Genomic DNA, 18,963 nt, shown 5'->3' on the forward strand with positions numbered 1-18,963 from the left:
TTGCCTTATTAAGAAGAGTGTGCTATTACTTTTCTATCAGAAAAGACTCATGATTATTGAGATAATATGAACGTTGAAATACATATCATCTTATCACATTATACTACAATCATGCCACAGTCCAAATCACTGAGATCACATTTTTCCCCATTCTGATGGTTGATGTGAACATTAACTGAAGCTCCTGACCCGTATCTGAATGATTTTATGCATTACACTGCTGTCACACGATTGGCTGATTATATAATAGCATGAATACGTAGGTGTACAGGTGTTCCTATAAAATGCTCAGTGAGTGCATATTAAAATTCCGATTTAATATTATATAAGAATTCCCTCTAAACTCTATATTAGAACTCCTAAATTACCTAGAAAATCTGTTTAAATAAATAAATATTAAAACCAGCCACTGATGAAAAATCAAGTGGGCTATAGTATAATTAAATATGTGAATGTATATGTTAAATGGCCACAATTGGAAAAACATTATTTTGCCCACATTATGGTGTAGTAAAGACATCGACCAGCAGGGGTCAACTGCTTAAGCTGAAAAGATGAGAAGAAGAATAAAGTAGAAGTTGACTTGCTTCACTTAGTGCTTTTAATTGATAAAGATATTATCCTTATAAGCTGTGTAAAGTGTAACAAAAACATTTAAACTGAGGAGAGATGTCATGAATAAATAGACAATTATGAAAAATATTCTCGCAATCGCAGGTATTTTTTTAATAATTTTGCATCTGTCACTGGACCGGTCATTTGCTTCAGTATGCATATTCTATAAATATCATGCTTTCGGCCTCACTCGATAACCACTCAATGTTAATTGAAAGATATATACCGTGGAAAATGTGTCATTTGTAATGTTTGCATTATGCATTCATGGTGCTAATGCTAATCGTAACATGCTAACCTCAGCCATTGTGTACACCTGTTACCCTTTTTTTAATTAAAGTATTTTTTTATGGAATTTGGGAAAATAGTCCACATAAAGACTATAGGATCAATTAAAAGTTTTTTTTTAACTTGTTTTTAAATAAAGACATGTACTGCTACTGCAACTATGGGTGTTGAGTATAAATATACTGTAGGTGTTACTATGGCAGACAGATGAGAGGATTAGTCAATGGGCAGAATACAGACAAAAGAATAATAATTAGATGTGCATCAATGTGTCACAAGTGTTAATGGCATTCAGACTGCTGATCCATCCAAAAATGATAATTTCTAGTGTTCACCATGATACATTTATGTTGTTGTTGCTCTCCTTATTCTCTGCTTTGTGTTGACTACCAGGCTAAATACATGTCGCGTGGCACCACCGAGGCCAACTGTGGTCTGATTAAAGTGTTTACATTAAAGGTGCACTCAGTAATTTTGTGTTTGTGCCATCTTGAACATTGATACCTAGCAGACTGGATGCAGCATCATTAAAATGCAATAGTTTTCAGTTACCAACAGCATTATAGAAATTCCCTATTCACAGTCATCCATAAATAATAATTAAAACTAAATAGAATCAGGGAAAAATAATCAATAGAATCATTGTTGGATAATCTAATTGAATTAATCGCTCAAGCCTGATTTTTAAATGCTGTCCTTAAAAAGTATCTGACTGTTATGTGAAAACAACCAATCACAGTTCGCCTGCATTCGTGATGTTTAGAGGCACGTAAATCTGGAGGCAGGGCTCTGGACGTCACCGAAATAAACTAGCATGCGAGAAAGCGCTGGCAGAAAATAATGCCGCCATTTTAAACATTGCAAAGACAGTGTTATATATATATGATGAGCCAAAAACCTTACTACCACCTGCTTAATATGCTGTTGGTCCTCCACGTTCTGCCAAAACAGCACTGACCTGCTGAGGCATGGACTCTACAAGACTCCTGAAGGTGTCATGTAGTATCTGGTAAGTCCTGTAAGTTGTAAGCACCCCATCATCACCGATCCTCCAGCAAATTTCACAGTGGTTGCAAGACACTGTGGCTTTAAGGCCTCTCCAAGTCTCCATCTAACCATTAGAAGACCAGTTGGAGGATCGGTGATTGCTTCAGCAAGGGTGGAATCGGGCAGATTCGTCTTTGTGAAGGACGCATGAATCTAGCCACGTACAACATTATCCTGGATGAAAACTGGCTTCCTTCTGCTCTGACAATGTTCATCAACTCTGAGGATTGCTTTTTCCAGCAGGACAATGCTCCATGCCACACAGCCAGGTCAATCAAGGTGTGGATGGAGGACCACCAGATCAAGACCCTGTCATGGCCAGCCCTATCTCCAGATCTGAACCCCATTAAAACTTCTGGAATGTGATCAAAAGAAAGATGGATGGCCGCAAGCCATCAAACAAAGCCAAGCTGCTTGAATTTTTGTGCCAGGAGTGGCATAAAGTCACCCAACAGCAATGTCTGAGTGTCAGCAAGACTGGTAGAGAGCATGCCAAGACGCATGAAAGCTGTGATTGAAAATCAGGGTTATTTCACCAATTATTGATTTCTGAACTCTACCTAAGTTCAAACATTAGTATTTTATTGTTTTCAAATGATTATGAACTTGTTTTTCTTTGCATTATTCGAGGTCTGAAAACACGCTATTTTGACCAGTTGTCATTTTCTGCAAATAAATGATCTAAATGACAATATTTTTTATTGGAAATTGGGAGAAATGTTGCCAGTAGTTTATAGAATTAAACATAAATGTTCATTTTACTCAAACACATACCTATAATTAGTAAATCCAAAGAAACTGATAATTTTGCAGTGGTCTCTTAATTTTTTCCAGAGTTGTATATTTGTACTGTATATATACCGATTCATGGGCAAAACATACAGTGCGACTTGATTGCATCATTCACAGTGCATCGTGGGAGTAGGCGGTCGCCAGAGAGCTCTTTTGCCGCACTTTGCTGGATGCAGTTCTCCGATTGGTGGATCTTGTTCTTCAGGGTTCACATGTACTGTAGTTTTTCACCAGTAATTCTGCTATTAAACATTCAAAATATTCTAAATAACATGGACTGATGGCTTTAATAGAAGCATATACCATCAATTAACAACCTCAGAGCTCACAGTAGGTCTGTCTTAATCATTTTAAGATTTATTGTTAAACATCAGTTTGCCTATGGAGAAAATGAAGGGTATGGTTGCTTCCGGAAACCAACTGTTGTGCTCTGTTGGGGGGAAAGTTGGAAAAAATGGTGGGGAAACATTAATGCGGCTGCATGCCAGTTTGTAGACAGTTGGAGCATCTTTAGTTACGATTGCATGTGCACACGCAGCAGTGGCTGTGCCAAGATTCGCCAGGCATATAAAGGTTAATATGAACAAGTACCCAAACAGAGAAGCACAGGCCGGAACAGATTTTCGAATAAAAATAAACAAAGCCAAAATGCCTGTGTAATAAACTTGCCTAATGCACAGAAGCACAGCATATGCGTCTAAAATTAACAGCACTGAAGGAATACAACCACAAATTAAAAAAATAAAGTACAGTAACATCAAAAGTTGACCTTTTAGAATCAGCATAATAAAAACAATTGAATTGTCCTGAGATGAGATTATAATGAACAAAACTTCCAAATTACCACCACTACAGTTACTACTTAGATGCAAGGACTATTTTAACTTCATTTTAATAATACAATAACACAGTTATACAATTTGCTTTAATTGTATTACGAGTCAAATGAATGTATTTGTGTAGGCAGCTATTTTGGTTGCATATATCAAGTCGTCACTTGCAGTGTGAACGTACACTGGTTGTGACCCCTGAAGACAGCCTGGAGTCACATTGGCTTCATTAAGAGCAGGGAAGCACTCGCTGTACTAAACAGCCATGGCAAATTGCAGACTGAAATCAGTGCCATTATGTAAAGGCAGGCCGAGGGCGGTGAGAGGCTGTGCATGTGTGTATGTGTGTGTTTCTATGAGTTTGTGACTCTGTGTGCATAAACAACACTTTGTGTGTTTGTGTGTGTGTGTTTGTAGGAGACAGTTGCAAAATAACCTTTTTTAAACATTTCATATGACGCAATTATAGTTTTTGTCAATTAGTTATTTAATCAGAAAATTGTAATGCTATATCATAATACAGTATGTAAAATGAGAGTTCCATTGTTTAGAAAGGCAAAATAACCTTTTTTTTTCACTCCAATCATCATGTTATCATATTTGCTTAGTCTGTTTTAATCTTTTTGATTTTGTATTTATCTTTCATTGATCTGTTCACAAAATATGGTGAGTAAGTGATAATATATCGGTATAATTATCGGTTTTGGCCTATAGTTTTTATTTAAATCAGCATCGATCCAATCCATGTTCAATGGAAATAATATATTTTTTGAAAAATCAAATCCTTTTTGTACCTCTACATTTTTTTAAAGCATAATTCCTAAGCCAGTGATGCGATTACAAAATAAGGTCAGTTAAGTGGCACAAAATCGGTATTATTATCGGCCTATAGTTTGTTTTTTCATTATAAACCAAGAATATTTTTTTTATAGCGGTGCATCTCTAATGCTCATCAAAGGTAAGTGGCACAATATCAGTACCAGCCTTTAGTTTTTGGTTATAATCGGTATCTGTCCAAAAAATGATATAGCGGTGTACCTCTAATGCTCATTTTAGCAGGCACGACTAAGAATCATCCAATATCTGATGACAAAATTAGGTGAGCAAGTGGCTTAATATCAGTATCACCCTATAGTTTTTTTTTTTTAAAATTTGTATCAGCCAAAAATGTTCATATATGTGCACCTTAGTAGGCAGGCTAAATATCATTCAATCACTTTTTATTTAAAATCTGGGCCTAAAAGTGAATGCTAGGCAGAGTTTATTTGAAAATGAGGGTACATTCTATAATCTTAGCTTTATATATATATATATATGATTTTTTTTACTAATATTTATTTTTTTTAATGTTATGTGTGATTGAGTGTCTACAAAACAAACACTAATACAAGAGTAAAAAAATATCCAAGAATCAATGGATAACTCGTTGGCCGTCAGAACTGAATCCGTAAATAGCATAACACAAGAATTTGTTTTTTCTAAAACACTTTCTACATGCTCTGTAATTGGTGGAATTTGTTGTGTACCACAAAGCAGCTCTGATTTGCCTCTCGTAGTACTTACAAATGCATGTTTATGTGTTAAAACACATTTTGTGAATGACAGGTCCAGATGCCATCCAGGTAACCTCTGTTCACCGAGTCATGTAAACAGCTCTAAGACCCAAAACCCCGGGGTCGTTTGTCTGCTACATTTATTTTATTTTCCAATGATTTGCCTTGCCCTTTCAACAGTTTTCTACTTATGAACAAATTCAACCTTATCTCTCTGAACTGCTGCAGATACGCATGCAAATTACTCTTTTTGATGCTGTTGTATATAACTGCATTCAGCTTTACTCAATTCCTTATGTTACGTTTACATTTTATTAAATGCCCCTCTTTATAAATATACTCTCGACTGGAACATCCAAGTTTAGAACAAATTTTTGGAACAGATAAAATTGAACAAGCCATCTGAAAAGAAGCTGTGGTTATTACATGTCCTTCCTATATAACCATATATTTTTGTAATTTGCATTCATGATCAGATTACAGTTGCTATCTCTCAGGGTAGATATATAAACTGCCATTAAAAGTAAAAAGGTTTTTCATTATAGCTGCTCCGTAAATCAAGTAAAACTGTAAAAAACTGTAATTTTGTTCTGAGCCCTTATCACAGACAGGGTGATCCTCTATGATCTCAGCACATTACCACCCACGTTAATGGCACTGGTGAGCAAAGACAGCATTAAGCTAATAGACTTGGCCACATCTTGCATTATAAATAGTCATTAATATTCCATTATCTGTCTGCACATACCACAGAAATGTGCAGGAAGTGGCAGGTTTTCAGGTAATTCTGTGCCCTCAGAAAAGGAAAACGCCAGCATGCATGTCATCTTACCTGGTTTTGGGCGATGTTGTCAGCCACTCTTCATGTTTTTCAAATGTTATCAAGTAGGCCGCAATTTCCTGCAACAAATTAAAAACAAGAAACATTTCGAATTTTGCTCCTTCACACGGATTTCATCAAGTTAATAAAACACACACACACACACACACACACACACACACACACACACACACACACACACACACACACACACACACACACACACACACAAAATAAATAAATAAATAATAATATAGCAATTACAGGGCCCAGCATGGCAATTATTTTTGATTGCCTAAAATGATCACCAGAGATGGAATGATCAAGCTGGTTTAAAATCCTTAAGTAGTGTAAATAAAACGACTTATACATTTTGACCAATAAGTGGCGCTGTCACCGACTTTATATTGTATTGTCAGGACATGGTCACAATGACACATTTCATATCAAAACGTACATACATCCTAAGATCCTTTGTAATTTTATCTTTCCAATACATTTGTTGAAGCATTACACGAGAATGGTTTGACCTATTCAAAATGTTTTATTGGCTTTTAGCAAACTTTTTTAGATGATCCGTTTAACGCTGTAGAAGGAGTTCGAAAAAGTCAGTTTTCAATAAAATTTCAAAATAGCAGACAGGACGTATATCCAGCCATGGCAAAACTGGCATCACTGTTCTGGGTATTGTTGGACCCTTTATGCTCTAAAGAATCTAAAGTGACCAGTCTCTATAGAGTTTGGCTCTCAATATCTAGTTTGGTTCTATATCAGCCAAACTATTCAGCAAAGGTAGCAATTTTTCATATTTCTTGACCAATATTTGCTCCAGTGCTACAAGCTGCTCAGGTACAATCAGGGCATGATAGCGGTGACATATACCAAGTTTCATTTCAATACGCCAATGTGTTGCCAAGATATAGCTGCACAAACCCTTGGCATGCTCTTCGTCAAATCCGTTGATGCATTAAGTGAAATCTTGTCTTTTGTACCCAACATAGCATGAGACAAGTATTCAGAGGTTTGGTTTCAAGGCCATTTGCTTCAAACGTTATAAGCATAAGTGCAACTTTGAACTGCTGGTGGCGCTAGAGAGTTTGAGTTATAGACTCTAAATTTGCCTCAAGCAATGTTCAGACACTCCCCTACCAATATGCCAACTTTAATAACTTTTTGCCATACGGATCTATGCACAGCCATAGGCCCTGTTCAGAAGAATTATAAGTAGAAGAAGAACACTAACAGATACAAACCTTTGACCCTTAAATAAGAGAAGAACAACCAATAACATCAAAAATTGGCTGAGGTATCTTATAGGACAAATATTTTTCAAGAATAACTGTATGTCCTTAGCAGCATCACAGATTCTATGCCATTTTGTAGTGTATGTAGTACAAGTAGTGTGTAAAAACTCAACATATGTAGAGTGTAGCGAATACCCAGATGATGTACTTCTTCAACCAAAAAAACGTGTAGAATGTTGGACATTTCATGCAATCGATGGTCACGACTTGCTGTACATAGCGCCAAAACAGCACCAACCCGCAACTCAGAATAGCATTCTGAGATGATATTCTTCCCTCCACAATTGCACAGAGCGGTTATCTGAGTTACCGTAGACTTGGTCAGTTCAAACCAGTCTGGCCATCCTCTGTTGACCTCTCTCATCAACAAGCCATTTCCGTCCACAGAACTGCCACTCACTGAACATGTTTTGTGTTTGGCACCAATCTGAGTAAATTCTAGAGACTGTTGTGCATGAAAATCCCAGGAGATCAGCAGTTACAAAAATACTCAAATCAGCCCATTTGGCACCAACAATCATCCATGCAATTATCTAATCAGCCAATCATGTGGCTGCAGTGCATAAAATAATGCAGACATGGGTCAGAAGCTTCAGTTAATGTTCACATCAATCATCAGAATGGGGGCAAATGTGATCACAATGATTTGGAGCGTGGCATGATTGTTGGTGCCAGACGGGCTGGTTGGAGTATTTCTGTAACTGCTGATCTCCTGGGATTTTCACACACAAAAATGGCTAAATGATTGTGTGTAGTTGCTTTTTGAGACAATACTATACTTTGAAAATTCACACACTAAGTAAGATGGCTAAGTACATTGTGTAAAGTGCGTCATTTGAATCACAGAACTTGATCACGTCAGAGCGAGTCAAGTTTGAATCAGTCTCATGACAATGGGTGAGTGTATAATCTTGGACAGAGAACTCAACAGCCAGGCCTTATTATCTAAAAGAAAAACAGGTTACATCTCACTGTTGTTATCAGCCCTATTAAATTGTACTTAAATTGTAAACCAAATGCATCCAAGCCTACCAAGTTTTACTTCCTCTCAGGTGTTGTAAAACAGACCAGCTTTCCTGACAACTCCTCATAAAACTGAGAGTACTCAATTTACAAACTACAAAACGGTGTCATATAAAAATACAGAGTGTTTTCCGATGCCACAAGCTCTTGTCATGAAAGAACAATGGCCGAGTCGGAGGTTTGAACATTAGTATGAGCAACCCGTCTATCTCGATGCCGAGATACAAGAGCTGCGGATGATTCTAGATGACCTGACGATGACCATCGTTCATTCGTCGCTCGGGGGTATTCGTAAAGTGTTCAGAATGCCCGCTGAGCAGCTGTCAGGAGGCAAATTTCACAGCCCTGAGGGGCGATTCCCATCTCAAGTCCTACAGCCAATCAGCCCGCAATATCAATTTCATCTTTTTCTCTGACAAGTGGCAGACACTGCACTGTATCGCTGTGCAACCACTTGCAGAGCACTTAAGACAACATTCACGTGCACAAGAGTTACTTGAGCCTCAATTCTGAGATCAGTTGAAAGACTGAACTCGTTTAATGCACCAGTGGTCTCATTTGAGCAAAGCGTGAGGAGAATTTGTGCCCGGGCTTCTAGAGTGCCAAGACAACTTATGTCACATATATGTTAACAACACTATCACTGACTGTCATTGGATGAGGACTTATGCAAACAAGATTTTTCAGAAGTGACATTAGTTTAGCTAAGCTCACAATAGTGTAGCTTTTCCAGTTATGAGCAAAATTGTCAATCGAGTAGTGCTGTAGTGTTACAAAAAGCAACATTGGTCACATTATATTGCGAATGTTTCACTTGAGTGAAGGAAGTTATCAAACATGCTCACCTAAACCATCCTCTCATATGTAGTGCTAGGAAATACAAATCAAGACAATCAGTTCTTTCAAGCAGTTCATTTTAATGAACTGGCTCAGCACACATTAACTTAAGACGATGTGATTAAAATTAATGCTTTCTTTTTGTACTTTTTGATCAATGAATGACTGTAAAGGACAGAAATGATATTAAATGACAAATTATTCAATGGAAGTGGAGTGTGTGGACGTCTTCTTTAATACACACACATTACACGGAAGAAATGTTCTGTTTTAATTTAGAAAACTTTTAAGTTCTTTTCAACAAAACAAGGCATTTTTAGGTATCCTAGTACTTTCTAAAAGCTAAATTTAAGGGCAAGCACTTCAAGGATTTTATGCAAAAAATGTAAATAGTATACAAATAAAAACCCTGAGAAATGTTGATGTTGGTTGAGTCATTTAATTTATGGTAACATGGACAGATAACAATGTTGCAAATTTCAAAATATACAATTTTGCCTCAGTATGGTTTGTCAGTTATTTTGGTTTGTGATATTTCATAATTCAATATATTGTCCCATCCCTAATGGATAATATGGTACTTCCAATATAAGCACAAACTAGTTCATCAGTAAATGTTTGATGTACTCCTGTGGTTCTTTCGACTTTCGTTTCCATTCCAACAAACCAAATTCTGTACTTTATGTTTATTCGTTTCGTTTTAAAGGAAAATAAAATCCAAAAGTTGATGTAAATGAATGAGGCAATAATCTAAATAAAACAATAATCCAGTGAATATCGTCAAAAACAGTATGGCTGCACACATGCCATGTTGTTCAAAGAAGACCATGGTAGAAGGTTACTACCATCCCACCTGACAACATTAGAGAGCGTGGCCAGCATGTCCATCATATTGTTTATCACAAAACAATAGCAATACAAGTAAATTCAAAATTTTAAATTAACCGGTTGATACGTACCCCCTTTTTGAGCACAAACCATGAAAATAACATACCTGAACTTAAATGGTTGTATTTACTGGAGGACCCTTTGGAGTATGGACACAGTTGTAGTATCTTTTGAAAGAAGACACTTTGGGCTTCCCAAGTTTCAGAATTAATATATGTTGTTATTTTTTAAAGTTAGAGAAACTGAAGTTTATAGTATTGGAAATATTTTACATTTACATTTATGCATTTGGCAGACGCTTTTATCCAAAGCGACTTACAGAGCACTTATTACAGGGACAATCCCCCCAGAGCAACCTGGAGTTAAGTGCCTTGCTCAAGGACACAATGGTGGTGGCTGTGGGGATCAAACTGACAACCTTCTGCTTAACAGTTATGTGCTTTAGCCCACTACACCACCACCACTCCAATATATTTTGTGCTGAACATGTTTTTATAATCATAGTATACAGAGTAAAATTAAGGCTCAGCCTTTCAAGACGACACAAAATCTGACTGCACTGCTTGGTTATTATTAATAAAACTACGCCGCATTTTTAAAAATAGACTTTGGAGACAGGCTCATTTTGTTTGCGAGACAAATAATATACAGTTTTACAATATGAATGCTGCTCAGATTGCATAATTTGTTGAAGAACGATTATGAAGGGTAAATCTTTCAGGCAAGATCTCATGTAAACAATGGAGAATATATCAATATTTCTCACATTTATCACTTTTATGGACAACGATAAATTGTGCTATTGGATGTTTTTCAATGAACGCTTGCCATGGACAATTTACCCAATTGTGGCGAACTGGATTCATCTGGTGATCGCGTTTTCATAACAACGGTATGAAGTCCTGTTTTGATGTTGCATGTTTTCATTCATACTCCTGGTAAAAATAACTAAATTGCTGTTTCTGGAGCATTGCTATCGTGAAACAGAGATCGGATATCAATGCTGAACCCTTAGCCCTTTGAAAAGATGTATAATTTGTTAACATTAATTACATTTATAGACGGTAAATTATATATTAAATGTAAGCACAATTGCGTATCAACAAGTTAACAACATTCATCCATATTTATATATTTTATAACAGTTTGTATTGCATCAGAGTATAATAATGATCATAATTAATCAGAGATATAATAAATATTTCAATCAGTACAAATCATAACCTTGACTGCAACACTCAAGGACTGTAGTTCGTTTTAGCATTGTGGACTCTGGATAGCTCATTCTCTTCTCCCTCCCTCCCTCCCTCTCACTCACGTCCTCTTATGTCCGTTCACACTTTAGACTCTCCTAACTGGTGGACCAAGCTGCCCTTAAGGAACCCCACGGTTACATACTATAGGCAGTGATGGTGAGCTCCAAGTGGAGGAATGAAACTGACAATAACACTTTATAACGGCTGGTGCTCGATAATGTCTGAGTGTTGTTTAAGCACTTTTAGTGCTGTTTAGCGGGGTACGCTCTGACTAATATCCATTTCTGAAACTGCTAGAAATCGGTGTAACGCAGGATTTAAGGGCACCTGTGGGGACCATGGCAGAAAGTATGATGGAGGACTTTGCTAATGAATTAGGGCACGTATTCAAAAAGGATCTGTCTGTCAAAATTTTCTCCAGCCTGCAGCGAATTGGAGGAGAATATTTTCTGCTGAACGACAACTCTCGATGGCTTTCCTTCTCAGTGCCTCGGGGAGCCGTTTGGGTTTAAAGTGCATTTAAACTTGATCAAATGAGATTCCAGTTTTGGAGCTTAGCTTCAAGGCCTCTTATCTGTCTAAATTAAAAACCTTAAATATGAATTATGCAGAATTCAATCAGAGTCGCAAGATCGCATTTTACTTGCTATTAATGAATTATAGTTTCAGTTACATTGGTAGCACTTTTTATTAGCGAACCATGGTTCTGGTTGGGATTTTCTACCATTGAGACAAACAGTGTACAGAGAAGGGTGAGTAATGGCTCCAAATGCATTTCAGCACTTGAGGATGGTTCAGTTCTGTATGATTACAAACCGTTCCCAACCCTTATTTCACAGCGTGGTTAGCTAACTGTAATTAGGACAGAAATGTGCTGGTGGAAAACCTTTAGTGACATGGTGAATCACAATTGGTCACTTGCCCCTAATCCTGATTTCGCAGCACCACAATGGAAAAATTATCTTTAACCATAATAAAGAGCTCAAATGGTACAGAATGACATGGATGATCAATGGTAACCATTCGGCCCGATGGTGTATTTATTTATTTAAATGCCATTTTTGCCTTGATTAATTCTGACAATATAGAATGCTACCCATAGTCAATCCACATCAAACAAAAAAGGCTCCCCTAAGCTCAAATGGGCTGACTCCTCGATCACTTAACAAAGTGCTTCATTAAAGCGCAATGGAGACTTTGAGTAACTGAACTTGACCGTCGTTTGGCCTTTTTCACAAGCTCGATGTTGACACGAACTCAAAACATGTTCCACCGCGTCTGTTTTGCGGCTTGAACGCTGCCTTAAATAAACCTGTCAAGGATTTAATACCTTTAATACCTCAATACCTTTTCTTCATTTATATTAGGAACAACAGAGGGATACGGATGGCAGGTTTGGCCTTTTGAAACAGGAAGAAGGATTTGTTCATGTCTTCCTTTGGTTTTGAATTGTTAGAAGTGTTTCAAAGATCATTTTCACTGGAGACCGATTTGCATTTCATAAAGTTCAGCAACAAGCATTCAAGACCTGAGCGGCGGTGAGAGAGTGGGATAGAGGCACTGTCTGGAAGGAAGAGGAACCAAGAAGACACTTCAATTCTCTCATTCATACGCACCTCTCTTGACTCCTGTTACCCCCTGCTATAGTTTAGAGAGCGCTTTGATGAGTTTCACATTTGTCAGCTCCTGAGTGGCAAACTTGGCAAACTCATTGGCAGTCAGAGTGAGGTGTCTGCACCGCCCTTCAGGTTAACTGTGGGTGAGGGAAAGAGCCGCCTAGAGCAGGTTCATGAGAAACTAAATGACTGGCCCCCGGGTGCACGGGAAGTTGGAGGTAGGGGGGAAGGGATGTTCTCTGATGGAACGCTGGAGCCCTGAGACTTTCATCTTCATTTCAATGGAAAATGACTTTGTCATATAATCACTGTGGTGACTACAACTCTGAGCGAGGAGCACGGAACAGAGGAATACTAAGGCAATGAGAGCAAAGAAGAAGGGAGGGGTGCTGGGGGAATGAAGAGAGCACAGATAAGTAAAGGAAAGAAGGGGAACTTATTGGTAAAAAAAGAGGGAAACCATAGCAGAAAAGGACAGACTATAAAGCCACTAAGATTTGACTCCTGAATAAACTGAATTTGACAACGGCCCAGCCCCCAATGGTCAATATACTGTATGTCTTAATGCTTGTTTGGAGTGGGTCATTGTATTGCGTTCACTCTATCAGTGCCAGGACACTCCTGAGTCCCAGTCTAACAAACAATCAGACAGAGATAATGGACGCATGACCCACTAGTAAACAGGATACCAAAGATGTGCATGTTGCAGTAACAGAGGATTATGGAACACTTTTAGGAAAATACAAAAGAAAACCATGCATGCAGCACTTGGCTGAGTCTCATGCCCAGCCCTCGTGAGCTCTATATGAGAACATTCAAGTGATAAACTAGATAAATATTGGATTTTCCCTCATTTGGTCATGTTTGGTTATGGTTGGGGACCAAACACTCTAACACCGCAACTAAATCAGCAGCATGAAATATACAACACAACTATTCTGTAGTCTGATTCCTGAATGAATGACTGTTACGAGCCAGTTGTTTTGAATCTACAGCATGAAACATTCATCCTGACCAGTTTAGTCTGATTCCCGAATGAATGACTATTCAGTGTAACATAATACAGCGTGAGTAGGGTAGTCTGATTTCCAAACAAATGACTCGTATGAATCGTACATTTGAATCTACAGCAAAAAATAGCATGACCAATGTAGTCTGATTTCTGAAGGAATGAATTGTATGAGTCAATTCTTTTGAATCTACAGGGCAAAACATACAACCTGACCAGTGTAGTCCAATTCATGGACTAATTACTTTTATGAGCCCGTCCTTTTGAATCTACAGTGCGGAATACACAGTTCAACCAGTGTAGTCTAATTTCAGAAAAATTGACTTGTATGAATCGGTGCTATTGAATCTAGAATGTGAAACACAGCGTGACTAGTGTAGTCCGATTTTTTTAAGGAATTACTCTTATGAGCCAGTTCTTTTTAATCAACAAAAACAAACAGGAACATACAGCGTTCCCTCCTGAAATAATGACAATACCCAACTTTATATTTCCTTGAAATCTGTTGAAATTTCCCAATTCTCCAAGTTAGCAGCGTATCAATGATATCAAAAATGGCTCGAAATTTCCATGTTCTCAATTCTGACAAAACAGAGGTACTAATTACAGAAGCAATAAATAAGACGCTAGAATATAATTTGACTCTTGAAGGATGTACTGTTACATCACCTTCTACAATAAAGAACTTGGTTGTTATATTAGCAATCTGTCCTTTGAAAATCACATTTCCAATGTTTGTAGAACAGCATCCTTTCACCTGAGAAAAAGTGTTTCTGATGCCGAAAAAATAAATCATGTGTTCATGACCTCAAGACTGGATTATTGTAATGCATTACTGGGAGGATGTCCGGCAGGTTATGTAAATAAGCTTCAGTTGCTTCAAAATGCAGCAGTTAGAGTATATTCTAGAACCAAGAAATATGATCATATCATATTTGATCATCGCTACATTGGCTGCCTATTATGTTTCACATCAACTTTAAGATTCTGTTAACTACATACAAAGCTTTGAATGGTCTAGCTTCACAGTACTTAAACAACCTTCTATCACACTATAATCCATCATGTTCATTACGATCACAAAACTCCAGCCTGTTAATAAAATGTAGAATAAATTATTGAATAGTCTTCCTAGCATTGTTCGGGACTCAGACACACTTTCTCAGTGTAAACCTAGACTAAAGACTCATCTCTTCAGCCGGGCATACACCTAATTTATCCCTCAACTCGTAGTTATGCTGCATTAGTCAGGTCTGCCGGAACCGGAAACACTTCTCATATTCTATAACTTAAAAATACAAAAATGTAATGTCATCTACACTATTTTTATTCTGTATGTTTTCCTGTCTCATACTTGGAATATATTTCCAGAGGTTACCAGATTGTGCCAGATCCAGCTCAATTCCTGCCTGATGGCCCACTCCCACCACCATGTATTGCCAAGTAATGGGGTTGTGTGGCAGCGCCCCTATTCGTTGCATACATTGCACATATGGTTTTTGCAACACTGACCTCACTGACCTCTGCCGGCATAATCTTGGTCATAGGATGGACTACACGCTTTTTAAATGTAATGCATAGAAAATATAATAATGCCAACTAAAGACCTCATCAGTCAAATAACAAAGGACAATGCATCTACCACTTCCGCATTTAATTCAGAATGGACTTCAAAGACACTTAGTCATTAATCTTACAGTTCACACAAAATCCTTTAGTTTAAACATTTAAACAGTTTACTAATTAAAACCATGACTTTTATAACACATAGATAACTAATATTGGCATTACATTTATGCTGTATGATTTCTGTAAACCTGTTCTGAAACGATGTGTGCTGTGAAGAACTCTATACAAATAAACAGTGTTGGGGAAGTTGCTTTGAAACTGTAGTTTGACAAGCTACAAGCTTCTTAAGCAGTTAAGCTACAGTCAAGCTTCTCTTTTGAAAAAGTAGTTAGCTACACTACAATTTACTATCAAAAAGTAGCTAGCTATATTGAAGCTACTTAAAGAGGCAATATTTTTTTTAATGTTACTATCAAACCAATAATATTAATAACAAAAATAAATATATTTAATGTGTTTAATTAAATATATTAAATGTATTTAATACATTTAATGAATAGTAACATTAATACAGTTATTGATTACCATAAAATTAAATACAACAGTATAAAATAAAAACAAAAAAGATCAGATGCCATTAAAAAATAATTTTTACACTATACTTCACATTTTTCAGTCCTGCTGTGGCCAGGTGTAGTCTACCTCCCTAAAAATCTAATGTTTATGACAAACTCTCCTTGGGCTGGCATTTTTTTGTTCTTGTCACATAATATTTAGTGTGGATAATATGTGAATAAAGATGCAGGGCTTGTTTCTCCCCTTACCTGTGTTCATGCTCATTGTATTTTCTGACTTTTTTGCCATTGACATGCAAGTGCCAGCTTTAAAGGTCACATACAGAGATTGCTCTACAAATATGTTTTCGCTTTGTTCAGGTCCAAAAAAAGTGGACGGATTGTCATCCTAGCTCTCAGTAGATAGCAGTAATTTTACTATTTTTGTTTGTGATCTACCATTACAAAAGAAGAAGACGACGCTGCCTGATTCTGATAAGCAGACAGAAATATGCAGCCAGATCGTCTGACGTTTTGCCGGTAAAAGTTTGGCTTCTACGCAATAAGGAAGGCTATTAGTTATAATCTGACCAACATGATTTAGCGTTTGGTCATGCTACACCTCTCTACATGCTGGAAAAAGTACTTAGCTACTGGAAAAGCTACTGTTTTAAAAGTAGCTGAGCCACTGTCAAGCAACTGAAAATTGTAGTTCAGTTAGTAGCGTCACTACATGTAGTTAGCTACTCCCCAAATAAAATGACTAGACTTGACTAAATTAATGACTCTTCCAAACCACGGCTGCTTAGTGAATAACTTATTGATCCACAAGTCATTCCTTTTATCGTGTCTGAAGGCATTTTTCTGTGTTATGTGTATTTAAGGCTCTTGAGGCATAAATCAGTCATTTTCTACTGGACGGTTGTTGATCCGACCATGTGTAGTTAAAGAAACATGTTAAGAGTTGTGTTGTAAATAATGGTATTTTATTAAACAAAATATAAAAGCATAAATGTAATAATATAGTACAAATGATTAATAGTGCTATAAAATGATTAAGAATACTAATAATTATAAATTATATTGATCAGCGTGACAATTTAGTCCACAAGAGGACTCTGGAAAAGGATTTGAAGAGTTTTTTTGTTGTTGTTGTTTTTTACAATGACAATGTCTACACACATATAAATGGTTGTTGTACACATCTTCTCTCAGCACTCACTACTCATTTCTCTTCTGTTATGCCCCTCTTTTTCCCTTTTGCCTTCAATAATGAGGGCAGCAGGGTTAAATTACCACTGCACAAACTGGCATCTCCAAATTGAAACCATAAGAGAACATTGCCAGTTGTGCTCCCATAAACTTCCCTGGGCCCTCTGACTGTTCTCTAAAGGTGAGCCAAGAGAGCATATGGCTGCGTAGATACACAGCAAATCTTTTGCATGACGGTTAGCCAAACACTCTACCTCTGCTCTCTTGGGAAAAGTGTCCTGATGTTTCTTTCCTATATACATGCTGTATACAGTATATTCTGTATAACAATATATGTATTAGGGCTTTCGATTTAACACATTGATTCAGGGTGATTAATATAAAAAATATAAATCTAATATATAAAAAATAGCACATTAAAAAATTAATGCAATTAATGCTGTTCCGGAACTGTAATAAATAATGTTCCTTCCATATAAGCAATTCAAGCAAGGTATACCACCTGTTTTCTCCAGGGGGCAGTAAGCAAAACTCCAGTTGTATAGGCAATGCTCAGCTCAAACAGAGAGCATTTTTAATGTTTAAATTGTGTGCCAAAACAATGTAATGCATTTACATTTTATAATTTTTAAATTACATATGTATATATACCTGTATATATTTACAACAGTTAGTTCCGGTCCTTGAATCTGATTGGACGAGAGACGTTCCATGAGCACTGATGGTCTGACACCATCAGCACTGGGGCACTTCACTGTGTGTATCACTCCGCTTGTGTTCGTGCTGTTCTAAATTAAAGTGTAATAGTAGTGCATATGTGTTAAGAGTTACTGTATATGTGTCTCTTACATGTATTTTTATTTAATTTTTTGACATTACATATGTTAGCCAGCAGGTGGTGACAAAAGATACATTTTGTGTGTAATATGAGCAGTTTGTGACGTGAAGTGAATCTGTCAGTCATTGTTTACATACAACAGCTCTCCATGATCGCTCGTATTACTAATACTACACAACTTCAGCTAGAAAATAGCTTTAAACGGCTTTAAGCGAACAACTTCAGCATTATGCCTCATCACAGCTGTGAGACACAACAGACTGATTAACTACACAACTCAATACTTACCTCTAACTGGAGTTTCCACATTGGAGAAAAAGTACTGTTCCAAATGGCGGAGGACATTGCGGTTTCTAAAGTAAAAAGCTCTTTCACTGGCTACTGTGAAATAGGGAGAATTACTCCCGCTTGGATGGCTATTTTCACGGAGAAAGCTGATCTCCAGAAAGCTGACAGCATCTCTGCTTGGGTTTGGCGTCAGATGATGACACATGCTCTCTCTTTCTCTCACCCTCATACACACACACACACACACACACACACACACACACACACACACACACATCCATTCTTGTTTATCCAACAACTTGTTCGAAACAGCACAAGCCATGATACTATTTCTGAAGTGACATTTGCAAGATTTTTTAATTACTAACGGAGGCTTGAACGCATCATTTGTTTTGAACCAGCAAAGGCAGATTCTGATCCGTCGCGTAAGAAAGTAGTTCCATGCACAAATACGTTTTTATGACCTTACTCAGTTTTTCCTAATTTTTTAAAATGTACTTGTTCATTGAACTGTTGTATATAAGCAATATCACACTCGCAATCGTGCTATATGGCCCTACATCAAATCTAATGTAGGGCCATATCGCACTCTTGCTTGTGTGATATTGCTTTAAAAAAAAAACA

The 18,963-nt window shown here is 37.2% G+C and overlaps 1 protein-coding gene across 1 annotated transcript in view; it reads right to left on the reverse strand.

Annotated features, from left to right (window-relative positions):
- Positions 1 to 18,963, reverse strand: part of LOC127626037 (calmodulin-binding transcription activator 1-like) — a 461,362-nt gene that overhangs the window by 218,658 nt on the left and 223,741 nt on the right. The window contains exon 4 of the mRNA XM_052101550.1: positions 5,958 to 6,025. Coding sequence (XP_051957510.1) covers positions 5,958 to 6,025 — 68 coding nt within the window. The remainder of the gene's footprint in view (positions 1 to 5,957; positions 6,026 to 18,963) is intronic.

Source organism: Xyrauchen texanus, chromosome 32, assembly GCF_025860055.1.
Source record: "Xyrauchen texanus isolate HMW12.3.18 chromosome 32, RBS_HiC_50CHRs, whole genome shotgun sequence".
NCBI lineage: Eukaryota > Metazoa > Chordata > Actinopteri > Cypriniformes > Catostomidae > Xyrauchen > Xyrauchen texanus.